The sequence below is a fragment of the Heloderma suspectum genome, chromosome 3 (assembly GCF_057233095.1).
Source record: "Heloderma suspectum isolate Gila_16-S chromosome 3, 16-S_ref, whole genome shotgun sequence".
NCBI lineage: Eukaryota > Metazoa > Chordata > Lepidosauria > Squamata > Helodermatidae > Heloderma > Heloderma suspectum.
Genome location: NC_139460.1, coordinates 114,980,364 through 114,996,799, shown reverse-complemented (window position 1 = coordinate 114,996,799; position 16,436 = coordinate 114,980,364). Strand labels below are relative to the sequence as shown.

General features: G+C 43.5%; 1 protein-coding gene across 15 annotated transcripts in view; it reads left to right on the top strand.

The window, feature by feature from the left end:
• Positions 1 to 16,436, top strand: part of STS (steroid sulfatase) — a 175,039-nt gene that overhangs the window by 123,162 nt on the left and 35,441 nt on the right. For 14 of the 15 annotated variants that reach the window (XM_084844254.1, XM_084844249.1, XM_084844252.1 and 11 more), the window contains one exon: positions 2,474 to 2,595. In XM_084844254.1, coding sequence (XP_084700380.1) covers positions 2,474 to 2,595 — 122 coding nt within the window. Of the gene's footprint in view, positions 1 to 2,473; positions 2,596 to 6,423; positions 10,525 to 16,436 lie in introns of those variants that run through there. The other variant, XM_084844257.1, reaches the window with a different exon arrangement.

The window sequence follows — 16,436 nt, the reverse complement described above, 5'->3', positions numbered from 1 at the left end:
GTAGTGTGGAATAGTATTAGGCTAAAACTGGAGAGACCTGGGTTCAAATTTCCATCTCCCCATGAAGTTCACTGGGTGACTTTGGGCCAGTTATTATCTTATAGCCTGATGTACTTTAGATGATTGATTTTATAATGCAAACTGTCTTGAACTCCTAGGAGAAAAGTCATGATATAAATGTAACTATTACTAGTACTATTATTATTACTACTACTACTAATAACAATAATACATATATAGTGTCCTCCCTGTTATTTCACCCATTCCACTCACTCGCTGCCCTCCCTAGTGGAAGCTCCATAGCTCAGTGGTTGACTACATGCTTTCTAGGCAGAAGGCCCCAGGTTCAATTACCAGGTAGAGCTGAAAAAGACTCCTCTCTGAAACCTTGGAGAGTTACTGCCAGTCAGTGTAGACAATACTGAGCTAGATGGGCCAATGGTCTGACTCGATATAAAGCAGCTTCCTACTTTTCTCCCAGAAATTCAGTTCTATCGAATTCTTTTGCAGTCACAATGGGATCTGTGAATGGCAACAGAATTTATTTCCAAATTGGCATTTGAATCAGTGGGCATTCCATGTCTTTTATTAATATATGTAAACAAATTCTAATTACACATTTATATAATGCTGATGCACTTTCATAAAACATTTTCTAAAGTTGAATTTCACTTGTCCATCCCAAACACTGCAATCCTATGCGCACTTACCTGGGATTAAGTCCTGCTGCACTTATTGGAGCATAAATCTGAGTAGACATATATAGGATTGCACTGTTAGTAATGTTTAATCAAGTGGTGAATGTGCATGGGTAAATCATCCCTTAGTATAAGGCTATGGTAAATGTTTGTTTGCCAACAGAAAGGGAGCCATGCTTCATGTTTCCCTTCTCTCCCTTTAACACTGAGTTACAGAAAAGTGTGACAGGATGTCTCCATGCCATGTTTCTCTGTAGCCCCATCAACAGCCAATAATGTGGCCAGTAGAAGGACTTGCATGATGAGGTGACATCATGTGTTTTCTTAAGAAGATGTCAGAGTAAGGAAGGAGTAACTAGATGCATACCTGCCATTTGCAGAAGTAAATGTGAAAGTTCCGAAAAGTCTCCCATTTAGCATGAGAGAACAGAAATCAGGAAATAGGATGGAAGGGAAGAACTGCCTGGGGCTTGGCAGGTTTTTAGAGCTATTGAAGATACATTATGTAAGGAATAGCTTTATAATAAACTTTGTTGTGCTTTATCTTCTGTGCCAAAGTTACCTGAAACAACAGAATGTGTGTGTGATGTTGATTTTGTAGGGAGGACTTATAAGCTGAATTCCTATTGGTTCTTCCCTATAGATCAGCCTTCCCCAACCTGGTGTTGGGAGCTGTAGTCCAAAATGTCTCGAGGGCACCAGGTTGAGGAAGGCCACCATAGATTGTTCCAGCAATATCCACTTGAATGTTTCATTCTGACATGACACTTTTCCCCACATAAATTATTCAGAGGCTTCTTATGGAAGGAAAGTGTTGCATGAGGACATGTCCATATATTTAAAGGATTAAAGAAATAATTCATGAGGAAAGCCAAGCAGCCTCAAAATGACAAAATTAGTTCCTCTCAACTGTTTTAAACCAAGGGATAAATACTTTCTGGCCGTGTTTAAAATTCACTAATTTTTAGGAAAATGCTATGTTAGGAAAGTGAAGTTTGTCTGAGGAGAATTTGAGACATCACAAATTGCTTTCCAGCAGGAATCCAATTTATAATTGTTGGGAATGAATGAAAAAAAATTAAAATAGATGAAGCCAAGTAGCAGTGAATATAATTTTAAATATATGATTCCTAACTTTTTCCAAAATATCTTCTTCTGGGGAAATATATAGCAGTTGCACAGATGCAATATTACAATCTGTTTGTGGAGGCACTGTGTCTCCAGGTTTGACTAAAACTCCAGTTCTATGCATTTCTATGCAATTATTCTTTAATATTTAAGCTTTCAGCCATAGTACGTTCTGGAAAAATCAGGAGCAAATTCAATCATACATTTCTCATTGAATAAATGCACAATATTTTGATTAACATAGTTATGAAAATGCCACAAACTGTCCCAGTTAATGTCTTTGCTGGGATATAGATTGACAGGTTTTTATGACTACTGAAGGTACATACATTACATTTTTAGGTATACACGTAAGATATTAAGATGTACAACTAGAACGTATAAGAAAAATACATTTGTAAACACATATCTTATAGATCTACTAATCAGAGAGCTAGGATTGGTTGCAGCTTCCAGTTGGGTTTAATTCAGTGCAGAAATGTAAGTTTGCTATCATGTAATGTGTGGGATGACCCCAACGCTGGTATTCCTGGTGCAATGGTATTTGCTGTATTTATTAAGAAATGGAAATGCATAGTTAAGAGTTTCCTTTCAGCCAGGCAACATATGGGTTCTTAGCTCTGTTTTTGAAATGGTTTCTTATTCAGAATTATTGATGGACATGATCTGATGCCCTTGCTTCAAGGCATTGTTCTCCAATCCAAGCATGAGTTTCTCTTCCATTACTGTAATGCATATTTAAATGCAGTGCGCTGGCATCCAAGAAACAGTAAGTAAATTTGCCTATTCAAATTTAAATATTTTATGTAATTTTTATTGCAACTTGAAAGACTCGGGGGGCGGGAGGCCTTGAGCTATGTTATAAATAAATTGCTTGAAGTGCCTAACCCTGCTTCTTATTCTTTATATCTCTGTTTTACTTTAATCTTAGGGGGGAAAGCCAGTTACTACAAGGAAACAATTTAATAGTAGACAATTAATTTGGTGCAGTACAACAAAGTTTTACATCATCACTGTGCTAAAGCCACTGGTATCAGAATACATTTTAACATTTTGACAGATTCTGTTATATGATTCTATGTTTGTGTTGAGACCAGATACTTGACATAAACAGCTTTAGGACATGGAAACTAATAGGACATATGAAGTTACCTTATACTGGAGCAGACTACTGATTCATCCAGTCCTGGAATGCTTGTTGTTTGTAGCTTACAAACTTGAAAATTTCATTACAGTTGAGAGACACAACATTCAGAAGGAACCAACTATTGTGACTTTTCCAACACCCCAGCCTCCCGCCACCCGCAACACCCACCCACCACAAAATGGGAACAGCAACACTGGACTACTTTGCAGGGCTTGTGTAAAGCACACTTTAACTCTTTCTTAGCCACAGCCCTGCCTCCAGCAATATGAGTATAATAATAATGAACTTTATCTGTGCACATTGTCAGGTTATATTTTAAAATGTTTATAAACTCAGAAAAAATGATTAATAAGACCTAAGTTAGAAAGATCATGAACTTCTGTCTTTGCCGCTACCTTTTTTTGTTATTTTGGTAGCCACGCTACTGCCTAAACTCAGCCATGCTAAACCCCTGGATTTCTAAATTGTTTTTATACTGCTGTAATTACTTCCTAACAGGGAAGACCTTCCAAAGGCTTAACACACCTAGAAGGGTTAACACAGCCAGATAGTGGGTGTGTTAATCATTGCTATGACTTCATTTATTGGCTAAAAACACTGAAAGGTGAGAGCAGGCTAGTTTCTCACAAAACAAATGGGCAGAATAGTGGCTGCACATTTTGCCTTGTATCTTGGGTTCTACAAGGGCTACAGACGTGCTTAAAAAAATAGCTGGAAATCTGGAGATTATGGCTGATCCAGTGTGTGTGTGTGTGTGGGGGGGGGACACGGACAACTGCACTGCTTTACCCCTTCCTGCAGATGGTCATTGTAAGAGCCAGCTGAATGTCCCTGGGCAAAGAACTACACATCCGGGACTTCACAATATAAAAAGTCCTATCTCCGGTCACCGTCTGCCTAACCTTGACAGATGGGAAAACCTGAGCAGGGACTCTGAAGATGATCGTAAGAGGTAGACTGGCTCGCATGGAAGTGGGGAATTTTTCAGATACATTTCTCCTGAACCGTATAGGGTTTTCAGGTCAAATCCAGCACCTTGATTGCATCCAGAAACGAGTACTGGACCAGTTGGTAGTTCTGACTAATCTTGAAGGGCAACCCTACGTAAAATGCATTGCAATAATCAACTGGGTGTTATCAGGATATGGACAATTATGGCAAGGCTATCTCTGTCCAGGAAGGGCCAGAACTGGTGTACCAGCATGAAAGGTGGTTCATGCTATGAATGCCACTTGGCCAACACAAAGACCTGATCTAATAAGCTATGAACTTGGTCTTCTGCAACCTCATCCAGAATGCCACTGCCCAGGTCCATTGAACCACCTACTAACACTACCTTCAGATGTCTGGCTTGAGCTTCACTTTGTTAGCCCCTGATGAAGGGATCCCTGACCCTAGGTGCCTGCTGAGTACTTCCATTGCCACTCGCAAGTCAGATGATAGAGTTGGGCAATAGAGTGATAAAGTTGGGAAAATTTGGATTTGAAGTTAGGTGTCATGGATATCATCATCTTATTAAAGACATCTCACTCCAAATGCAAACTTGCCAGAAGACAGGCCCAGGCCATTGACTGTGTTAATATCCAAGAGCCCAGGGAAGAGAAGTCCAGAGATGCTGGAAGAAGAAAAAGGGGAAAGAACCTTAAAGAGGGCTGGATGTGCCTGCTCTTGTCTGATCTTGGAAGCTAAGCAGGGTCAGCCCTGGTTCGTACTTGGATGGGAGACTGCCTGGGAATCAGGCTTCCTGCACTGAGCATGGGGTTGGACTCGATGGTCTTGTAGGCCCTTTCCAACCCCATGGTTCTATGATCTATGAAGATGTGGCTTCCCATAGAGAATATAGGACAAATTAAAAATAGCACCCAGATTTCAATCATTCTCCTCTATGGCCCTTTCTGTAAGTGTGTTTGCCATGCACATCATTTGCAGCATGGGAGAGGGAGAAGAGAAAGACAAAGTGTTCTTCGAACATCATTCTGAATTCAGTAATACGATTCTTTAAAGAGTGCAGCACTCTCTCTGTTTTGGTTAGCCATAGTGGGGTGACAGCATTTTCTTGGAATCCTCTCAGTTCTTTGGGAAAGACACAGCAGACTTTCCCTAGCATGCTCCCAAGTGAAAAGTCTGCTGTTCTTCACTGCTGTTTCATAGTCCGCTTACACTTCTTCACATTGTGTAGTGGACAGATGCTGGCCAGATTCTGGCCCTGATATTTTCACATTGCTTTATTTAGGGAGCATAGGCAAGCAGTCAAACATTATTCATGTCTCTTTCATATCGCTAGCCTCCAGAGAGAACATGATTGACTAGTCTCTTGTCCAGTACTGATCTTCACAAATACATTTTCTCTCTGGGCACAATAGAAGAATGTTCATAAAAGGATATTCTCAAGGTACCAAAAGGTCTTCCATGCAGCTTATCTCCCTCCAGCATGCTACAGTTGTACAAAGAAAATATCTCTGCACTTCTTCAGCTCTCTCAGTCTGCTGTGTGGTTGATTTTATCAACATTGGCATGGGCATTCAAAGGGACTGTCCCGATGATGGTTTTGTTGTCATCTGCCTTTTCAGTTTTCCAGTTGCTCTGTAAAGCATCTATCTGAGGCTGTAAAATGCTGTTAGCAAGTTATATAAAAAATTGCAGCATAGAATTATGACCAGTTAATTGTAAGTAAGACATCTGTGTAAAGGCACTGAATATCGTGCTTTTACACCTCCACACCACAGTAGATATGACACAAAACATACAGCTGCTGTCAAAATGTGAGCCATGCACTTAGTTCTTTTCCTACTCTCTGTAAAAACTGAGCCATGTCCTGACACCGTGACGTTTGTTTGGTCATTAGGTTGTAGCTCAGTGGTAGGGCAGCTGATTTGCATGGAGAAGGTCCCAGGTTTGATCCCCAGCATCTCCAGGTAGGGCAGGAAAACCCTTGAGAGCTGCTGCCTGTCAGTGTTGACAGTGCTGGTCTAGATGGACCCATGGTCTGGCTCAGTATAAGGCTATGTTCCTATGATATATCAAGGCACAGTTCTTTCAGACCAGGGGTGGGTAACACTTGGCCGACAGGCAGCTGGCAGCCTCTGTCCTCCAGTGAGGCCCCTGCTGCACCCCTGAAATTGCGTGGCAATGGCAAAAAAGAAGGGGGAGGGAAGAATGGTGTCACTGAATTTCAGCAAAGTGCTATGCAGGCTTCAGAAGGAGAAATGTAGCTTGATTTGACCTTCTGAAGCGTCTGTGGTTGTTTGCTGCCAAAAGTCAGCATCAAACTGCTGTTTCGTTTGCTGCCACCATGCTGCCAAATTTTGGTGTCAGCAGTGACAGGAGTGCAGCCTGTGGGGGCAGAAAGTGGCCCCTGGAGCCCATGAAGTTGCCTACCCTGGTTTTAGACATTATGGAATGCAAAGTGGTAAGAGACATTCAGCAGCGTTTTTTTGTTTATTTTGTTAGCAACCCTGCTTTTAGTGTTACAACTAGTTTAGACATCAGCCCTAAACTTATTTACATTGAAGCAAGCCTCTCCAATATCAGCAGATCTCACTTCCAACCAGGTAAGTGTGCTTAGTGTCACATACTCTTAATGTTTCAAATATAGTGTATCAGATTTATTAAAGATCATTATGGAACTTATACGAAATTTCCCAGGTGAGCAAACATTTTCCTCAGCATTCTATGCCGAAGACTGTAATTTGCAATCAGCCAAGTTTGCAATCAGCCAAGAGAGTGGAATTCATGTGCGTAGAATTCATGTAAACTGCATCTGCATCAGTAAGAGCTGAATATTTCAAAAGTCCTGTTGGATCAGACTGAAGTCCATCTGTCCAGCACCCTGTTTGCAGCAGTGGCTAGCCCAGATGCTTCTGGAAACCCCCAAGCAAGGCTTAAGGTGACAGCCCTCACCCATTGTTTGCACAGCAACTAATAGTGACATACTGTTCTCCATCTATTTATTGTACCTAATACTTAGCCATTGACAGACCTGTCCCTCACAAACTTGTACAATATAAATCAGTGGTCATTACTGCATCTTGTGGCATGAATGAAGAATTCCATAAGTTAATAATGCAATATATATATATATTTTTTAAACATATCCACATTGGACTTCCTGGGCATCTTACCACTTACACATATTACATCAAATATATCACTTGATAATACCATGGCCAATATTTTCAGAAGTGGTTTGACAAGCAAGCTCCCAGAGAGCGAGCGAACAGGGGGAGCAAACAGGACTTGGCCAGGGGAGTTCAACAGGGGAGGTCAAGGGGGAGGCCCCTAACATTTTTTTTAATTATTTGTCTTGTTACACACACTTCCATACCAGTGGGACTCTATTTTTAACCTGCAGTGAGTAGGCACAGGCTACTCTAGAACAACCAGGAAGCTAGACACAAAAAGAGAAAAGAGACTATGGATGGACAAGACTCTCCAGTGGTGGTGACCTGCAAGGTATGTGCCATGTTTGTTTTTTTGCCTGAGAACAACATGGCCTACACCTGCAACAAGTGCAAGTTGATCACGCTGCTGGAAGAAAAAGTAAGAGGACTGGAGCGGTAAGTATTGACCCTCCAGGGAATAAGAGAACACAAAGAGTCCTTGGACAGAATAGTGGAACTACAGCAGCAAAGTGAAGAACAGAAGCTAGAAGAGCAACAGCAAGCTGAAGCAGAAGAGGAAACTGCTGAGGTGAGGAAAAATGAAGTAGAGGATACTCCTTGGAAAAGGGTGACAGATAGGAGCAGAAGAACTAGAAGACACTCGGCACCAGTGGAGGCAGTGGAACTAGGGAACCTTTCCAGGTACTTGGGGATGAGAATGGAGGACAGCCTGCAGAGGAAGAATTACAGGGGAACCTGCATGAGAGCGAGCAAGAGGCTGAAGGTCAGCCAAGCAGAGGCGATGAAACCAAGGCCTACAGCTACAAGAAGAGAAGAGGAGTAGTAGTGGGAGACTCCTTCCTGCATGGGATCGAAAACCAAGTATGTCACAAAGACCCGTGGACTCGCCAGGTATGCTGTCTCCTGGGAGGACAGATTAGAGACGTGACTGAAGAGTTGCCTGCACTCATAAAGCCCACTGACAGGTATCCCTTTCTTCTCATCCATGTGGGAACAAATGATACCGCCAAGCGGAGCTATGAAAAAATCTTGTCAGACTTTGAAGCTTTGGGAAGGAAGCTCAAGAACTTTGGGGCCCAGATAGTTTTTTCATCAATCTTCCAGTAGTTAGAAGAGGGATAGAAAGGGAAATAAAAATACTCTGAGTGAATGACTGGCTATGAAAGTGGTGCCAACAAGAGAGATTTGGATTCTGGGACCACAGGCTATACTTCCTGGAAGATGGGCTGTTGGAAAGGGACGGGTTGCACCTCAAAAAGGCTGGGAAGAATGTATTTGGCCACAGCATGAAGAACTTCATCAGGAGGGCTTTAAACTGAATCCTACGGGGAAGGGAGACATAAAGTTGGGGGTAACAATGGACAAAGGCTTATGCACCACAATGGAGAGAACAGCTCTAATAGTGCCCAAAAATAGTCTTCACAATCATGTAGGAAGAAAGCCAGACCATGAAGCACATGGTCTTCAGTTTCTATATACTTATGCCCAGAATATGGGAAACAAACAGAATGAATCTGAACTCTTAATACAGGAGGGAAATTATGACTTGATAGGTATAACTGAGACTTGGTGGGATGACTCTCATGACTGGAATACAGCAGTTGAAGGATATAACTTGTTCAAAAAGAACAGGAGGAACAGAAAGGTGGTGCGTTTGCACTTAGGGATGTTGCAGAAATCCTTCACGGACCCCAATGAGGCTGGATTCTATTGAATCCAGGCCCCCCGAAGTACATGGAGGATCGAATCTCCTACCTTGTCTTCTAGCGCAAAGTCCTCACCGGCGGATCTTCCCTGCTGCCGGCTCCAAAGACCCAGCGATACGACCGCCATGGCCTTATCGCCGGACTGTGGACACAAATGGCGTCTGCTGCGCCATTTGCGTCCCTGCTCTTTAACGTGATAGGCTATGTATATCTTTAGTGAGGGATGCTAAAAGCAACAAAAAGGCTTTCTTCAGCTACGTGCATAGTAAAAGACAGAGGAAAGAAATGGTGGTTCAGCTATTAAATAAGGATGGCAAAATGATAACAGATGACAAAGAAAAGGCAGAAGGGCTCAATTGCTACTTTGGCTTAGTCTTCTCCCAAAAGAGGGTCTATGAGCCCTGGCAAAGGCCAAGTACAGGCTGAAGGAGCAGGATTGCAGCTTGAGATCGATAGGCATATGGTTAAGCAAAACTTAATTACTTTGAATGAGTTCAAACCTCCAGGACCAGATGAACTGCACCCTAGAGTAATAAAGGAACTGGCAGAAGAACTTTCAAAACCACTGTCTATTCTCTTGAGCAATAATGGAGGACGGGTGAAGTGCCAGATGACTGGAGGAGGGCTAATGTTGTCCCTATCTTAAAAAAGGGTAAAAAGAAGGAACCTGGGAACTACAGACCAGTTAGTCTGACATCAGTCCCTGGGAAAATTCTGGAGGAGATGATAAAGCAATCCATCTGTAAGCACCTTGAAAACAATGCAGTAATTACTTGAAGCCAACATGGATTTGTCAAGAACAAATCCTGCCAGACGAATCTGATCTCATTTTTTGATCAAGTCACCTCCCTTGTGGACTGTGGGAATGCTGTGGACATAATATACCTTGACTTCAGCAAAGCTTTCGACAAAGTGCCCCATGATATCCTGTTGAGCAAACTAGTGTGGGCTAGATGAAACAACGATCCGGTGGATCCACAGTTGGCTACAGAATCGGACTCAAAGAGTGCTTATCAATGGGACCTTCTCAAACTGGGGAGAGGTGACGAGTGTGGTACCGCAGGGCTCAGTCCTGGGCCCAGTGCTCTTCAACATTTTTATGAAAGACTTGGAGGAGGAGGTGCAGGGAATGCTGATCAATTTTGCAGATGACACAAAATTGGCGGGATAGCTAATACTTTGGAAGACAGAAACAAAATTCTTGATAGACTGGAGTGCTTGGCAGAAAACAACAGAATGAGATTTAATAGGGATAAATGCCAAGTTCTGCACCTAGGAAAAAGAAACCAAATGCACAGTTACAAGATGGGGGATATGTGGCTCAACAACACTACAAGCAAGAAGGATCTTGGAATTGTTGTCGATCACAAGTTGAATATGAGCCAACAATGAGATGTGGCTGCAAAAAAGGCAAGTGTTATTTTGGGCTGCTTTAATAGAAGCATAGCTTCCAAATCCCTGGAAGTACTAGTCTCCCTCTGCTCAGCACTAGTTAGGCCTCATCTGGAGTACTATGTCCAGTTCTGGGCACCACACTTTAAGAAGGATGCAGACAAGCTGGAGAGGGTTCAGAGGAGGGCAACAGGGATGATCGGGGGACTGGAAACAAAGCCCTACGAAGAGAGACTGAAAGAACTGGGCATGTTTAGCCTAGAGAAGAGAAGACTGAGGGGAGATATGATAGCGCTCTTCAAGTACTTGAAAGGTTGTCACAGAGAGGAAGGCCAGGATCTCTTCTTGATCATCCCAGAGTGCAGGACACGGAATCATGGGCTCAAGTTACAGGAAGGCAGATTCTGGCTGAACATCAGGAAAAACATCCTGACTGTTAGAGCAATACGACAATGGAACCAATTACCTAGGGAGGTGGTGGGCTCTCCCACACTGGAGGCATTCAAGATGAGGCTGGACAGCCACCTGTCGGGGTGCTGTGACTTGGATTCCTGCATTGAGCAGGGGATTGGAGTTGATGGCCTTGTAGGCCCCTTCCAACCCTACTATTCTATGATTCTATGACTACATGTACATCTTACACCAGATCCTGCCCTAATGCACTGGCATTTATCATAGTTAACAATCTCAATATTTCATTTCTGTACCACCCAACACCCAAGGTCTCTGAATGATTCATAAAAACTACAACCTGGAAATGCAAAATACGCAAATCCTAATATGAAATATTTAACATACAAAATTTAACAACAATTTGAAAAGGCTAAAGTAATAATAATAACAATAACAACAACAATAATAATAATACCAGGACCTCATGAAACTACTGACATTAAAATCCCCATCCAGTGCCATCAAATACCTGGGAATAGAGGAAAGGTTTAAACTGATGCTGAAAAGATGACAGTGTTGGCACCAGCGGACCTTACTGGAGAGAGCATTCCACAATCAGCTGTCATGAAGAAGAATCGAAGAATCGGCTGTCATCTCCCTCAGAGCCTCCCTTAGAGGAGACACTCAGAGGAGTGCCTCAGATGTTCTTCTTAGTGTCTGGGTACGTTTATATCGGGAAAGGTGCTTCATCAGGCATTGTGGTCCAAAGCCATGTAAAGCTTTATAGGTTGAAACCAGCACCTTGAATTGGACTTGGAAATGCACAGGCAGCAAGTGCAAGCAGGCCGGAATTGTTATTATATGCTCAGACCTTCTGGTGCCTGTTATCAATCTGGCTGCTGCATTTTGCACAAGCCAGAGCTTTTGAAAAGTCTTCAAGGGCAGCTCCACTTAGAGTGCATCACAGTAATCTAGCCTGGAAGTTACCAGAGCATAGACTACTGAAGCCAAATTATCCCAATCCAGATAGTGTAGCTGTGCCACCAGCTGAAGCTGGTAGAAGGCACTCCATGCCACTGAGGCCACCTCAGTCTCAAGTGACAATGATGGCTCCAGGAGAACCCACAAATTATGTACTTGCTCCTTCAGAGGGAGAGCAAACCCATCTAGAACAGGATGAAAATCCTCCATCCAGTCAGAAGAGCCACCCACTAACAGCATCTCAGTCTTGTTGTCTGGAATGACTTTCAGTTTATTAGCCCTAATCCAGTGCTACAAACAGGCACTGATGTAACACATCCACAGCCTCATCTGATGAAGATTAAAAGAGAAATAGAGCTACGTGTCAGCAGCATACTGATGATAATGCATTCCAAAATTCCAAATGACACCGCTCAGTGATTTCATGTAGATGTTAAATAGCACGAGGGTCAAAACTAACTCCTGTGGAACCCATACTCGTGAATCTATGGAGCCAAGCAATATCCCCCAAGTACCACCATCTAGAGCCTGCCATCACAGTAGGAGCAAAACCACTGCAACCCCCCACTCCCATCTCAGACAGTCGCACCAGAAGGATATGGTATCAAAACCTGCAGAGAAATACAGGAGAATCAACAGGGTCACATTCCCCCTGACTTTCTCCCAATATAGGTCATCCAAGGATGACCAAGGCTGCTTCTGCACCAAAACCCCATCCTGAACCCCACCTGAAATGGATCATGATAATGTCTGGAGCTGGTTGACAACCACCCACCCAAAGCACTTGACAAGAATAGGAACATTTGCCACCATTCTAAAGTTGTTATGATCTTCTGGATCCAGGGAAGTGTCCTGCTATGGCTGGATCAGACCCAGCATTGGGGCAAACTAAGGTGCGATCCAAAGTCAAGGCAATAAATAGGCAAATGGTCAAGATAGGGATTATGAACCCCCAACTGTCCAGTCTGGGGGGGAAGAGGTCCATTGCGGGGCAATTCAAGCCACTTGGGGCCCTGCGGAGTCTTCTGGAGCCCTGCCACATCCAGTAAATACATCTTTTTATGGCTGTATTTAGGTAAAAGTGTTGTATGGCCGCAAATAGTGTACAATACACCATTTATGGCTGTAACTTTCCTGTGATAAGCTAATGGCAGTCGCCATTAGCATATCATGTTTTACAGGAAGCCAGAGAGTCGCCTCACGGAAACTCCTCCAGACCTGGAGATGACTGCAGCCAGTCTCATGTGAGTCCGCAGTGGATTTTTCCAGCCTCCCTAAGCACAGAAGTAGCAGTCCATTAAGGGAAATTCAAGACAGGAGTGGTCAAAAAATGGGCCATGGTTGAAGCACAGTATTACCAGGCAAGAGAGTGAGTTTCAAAAGGAAGGTCTGAACAGTCAAGGTCCAAACATGGGCAAGCAGTCAAAAATAAATGCAGTCCAAGAAGCACAGTCAAGCAGGAGCCCAAATATCAGGAACACAGAGGTTCAGTCAAAAGGCAAGTTCAAGGATACAGGACACTGGAGCTGAAAGTAAAACATTCCAGCATTGGCTAGAATGAAACTGAAGGCTTATGTATAGGGAAGTATTATAAATTTGCTTCAGTTCATTTTTGATCAATTTGCACCTTTTAGACTGAACATGGACTCCGATGCAATCTGTGGTTGAAATTTGCCCATTTCCGAGTAGTGATGTATGAACCCCCCACTTTCCGGTCTGAGGGGGTAGTCCGTAGTGGGGCCATCTATGCCACTCAGGGCCCCTCGAAATCCTCTGGAGCTGCTCTGCATCCAGGGCAGTTCGTGGAGTGGCTCTCTGGCTCCCTATATAAGGCGATACGCTAATGGTGGCTGCCATTAGCCTATCGCGGGGAAAAATACAGACGCAAATATTGCATGCCACTTGCAGCTGTAAAGCACTAATTTCAACCTAAATACAGCCATAAACAACTGCATTTAGGTCAAAATCAGTGTTTTACAGCTGCAAGTGTCATACAATACACCATTTGCATCTGTATTTTTCCCCACGATAGGATAATGGCAACTGCCATTAGCATATTGCCTTGTAAAGGAAGCCGGAGAGCCTCTCCACACGAAATCCTCCAGAGCTGGAGATAAGTGGTGCCATTCCACCACGAAATCTGGAGGTTGGATTCTTTGGAATCCAGCCTCATTTGAGTCCGTGGCAGAATTCTCTGCCATCCCTGTTTCCGAGCTTGCTGTGTGATTTGCAGACCAAAAGAAATGTGTTTGACAGCATGCATACATTTGAAAAATGTGCATGAAAAAATGTGTACTTTTGAAAGATGTACACAAATATGCTTTAAGCAATGGGAGAAGAATGTGTACATTTCAAAGATGCTCACAACCAATGCATATATTTAGAAAAAAAAACAAAGCTAGCAATTTGATATGGACTTGAGTTGGAATGTGCATTGAGATGGAATTTGGAGAACTTCAGTGAGCTCACGTTTTGCTGATTCCCACTTCTTTATTTATGGAGCCTGAGTTTCCAGAGCCCCACCCAGGGCATAGCTGCAGTTCATCACATGCCCTCGGACAAGAGTCCTACTTATGAGAAGAGCCTCTTGAGATGTCTTTTTCTGCAAACTAGTGCTCCTTTGCCTATACATGGTCTTCCTGTACCTCCAGGCCCCAGTATTCTCTTGAGCTCGGCAGTTGCTCAGCCTCCTCCTCTGACAACACAGATCAAGCACATTCCCCAGGACCCGTATCCATGGCCTTCTCAGGGTCCACCACTGCTGAAGGGCCCAGTGTAGCTTCTCTACATCTGCTGGAAGTGCCCAGGGTAATACTAGCATCAGGGGGCTCCATGTGGTCTTCAGGCTCTGCAATCTCAGGCTCTTCATCTGAAGAGTCATCCTGCTCTGGGTTTGGGTCAGGTATGACAGGAGGATTTCCTCAGGAATGGTACCTCTTTCAGACAGCTCAGGATCACACCCTCTTGCAAGGAGGCATTAATAACCTCCCTGGCCCAGCCAGATTAAATAAGCCACAAGCAGCAAGGGTCCAATATGGAAGTGGTTGCATGAACCTGCCCAGGCACCTTGTTAATGTCCTTGAGCTCTGCCAGCTGAAACATATCCAATAATACTGGACAAGATTGCACTCTGAGTACCTCACCTGGATCACCTGCTATAACAATCGAGTCTAATACCTGTCTTGCTCTCTCAAAATACTAGAACGTGGGGTCATCCTATGAAGCTGATTGGTGGGAGATTCAAGACAGATAAAAGGAAGTACTTCTTCACACAGCATTTAGTCAAACTATGGAATTTGTTACCAGAGGAAATAGCGATGGCCACCAATTTGGATGGCTTTAAAAGGGGGCTAGACAAATTCCTGGAGGAAAAGGCTACCAATGGCTACTAGTCCTGATGGCTAATGTGCTACCTCCAATACCAGGGGCAATGAGCCTATGTACACCAGTTGCTGGGGAACATGGGTGGGAGGGTATTGTTGCTATCATGCCCTGCTTGTGGGTTCCTGGTGAACAGCTGGTTGGCCACCATGTGAACAGACTGCTGGACTAGATGGACTTTGGCCTGATCCAGCATGGCTCTTATGTTGTTATGCTCACAATACATTTTACAGGATAGTGAGCATACGTCCCCTTCATGGATCACTGCCTTGTTGTTGCAAAGGGGCTTGCGTAACTCAGTGAAGCCATAAGCTATGCCGTGCAGGGCCACCCAAGACGGACAGGTCATGGTGGACAGTTCTGACAAAATGTGGTCCACTGGAGAAGGAAATGGCAACCCACTCCAGTATTCTTGCCAAGAAAACCTCATGGAACATATCACAAAGCTAAAAGATATGATGCCGGAAGATAAGCCCCTCAGGTCGGAAGGTGTCCAATACACTACTGGGGAAGAGCAGAGGGAATTTCCAAGAAGCACCAGAAAGAGTGAAGCGGCTAGGCCAAAGCTGAAAGGACACTCAGCTGTGGATGTGTCTGGTGGTGAAAAGAAAGTCCGATGCTGTAAAGAACCATATTGTTTAGGAACCTGGAATGTAAGATCAATGAATCAAGGTAAGCTGGAGGTGGTCAAACATGAGATGGCAAGACTGAACATTGACATCTTGGGAATCAGCGAACTAAAATGGACAAGCATGGGTGAATTTAATTCAGGTGCCCATCATATCTATTACTGTGGGCAAGAATCCCTTAGAAGAAATGGAGTAGCACTCATAGTCAACAAAAGGGTGGGAAAAGCAGTACTGGGGTACAATCTCAAAAACAACAGAATGATCTCAGCATGAATCCAAGGTAAACCATTCAACATCACAGTAATTCAAGTCTATGCGCCAACCACTGAGGCCGAAGAAGCTGAGGTTGATTGATTCTATGAAGACCTACAACACCTTCTAGAACTAACACCAAAAAAAGATGTCCTTTTCATCATAGGGGATTGGAATGCTAAAGTAGGAAGTCAGAAAATCACCGGGATAACAGGCAAGCATGGCCTTGGTGTACAAAATGAAGCAGGACAAAGGCTAATAGAGTTTTGCCAAGAGAACACGCTGATCATAGCAAACACTCTTTTCCAACAGCACAAGAGGCGACTCTACACATGGACATCACCAGATGGTCAATATCGAAATCAGATTGATTATGTCCTTTGCAGCCAAAGATGGAGAAGCTCCATAAAGTCAGTAAAAACAAGACCTGGAGCTGACTGTGGCTCAGATCATGAGCTTCTTATTGCAAAATTTTGGCTTAAATTGAAGAATATAGGGAAAACCACTAAACCATTCAGGTATGACCTAAATCATATCCCTTATGAATATACAGTGGAGGTGAGGAATAGATTTCAGGGATTAGAAATGATAGACAGAGTGCTTAAGGA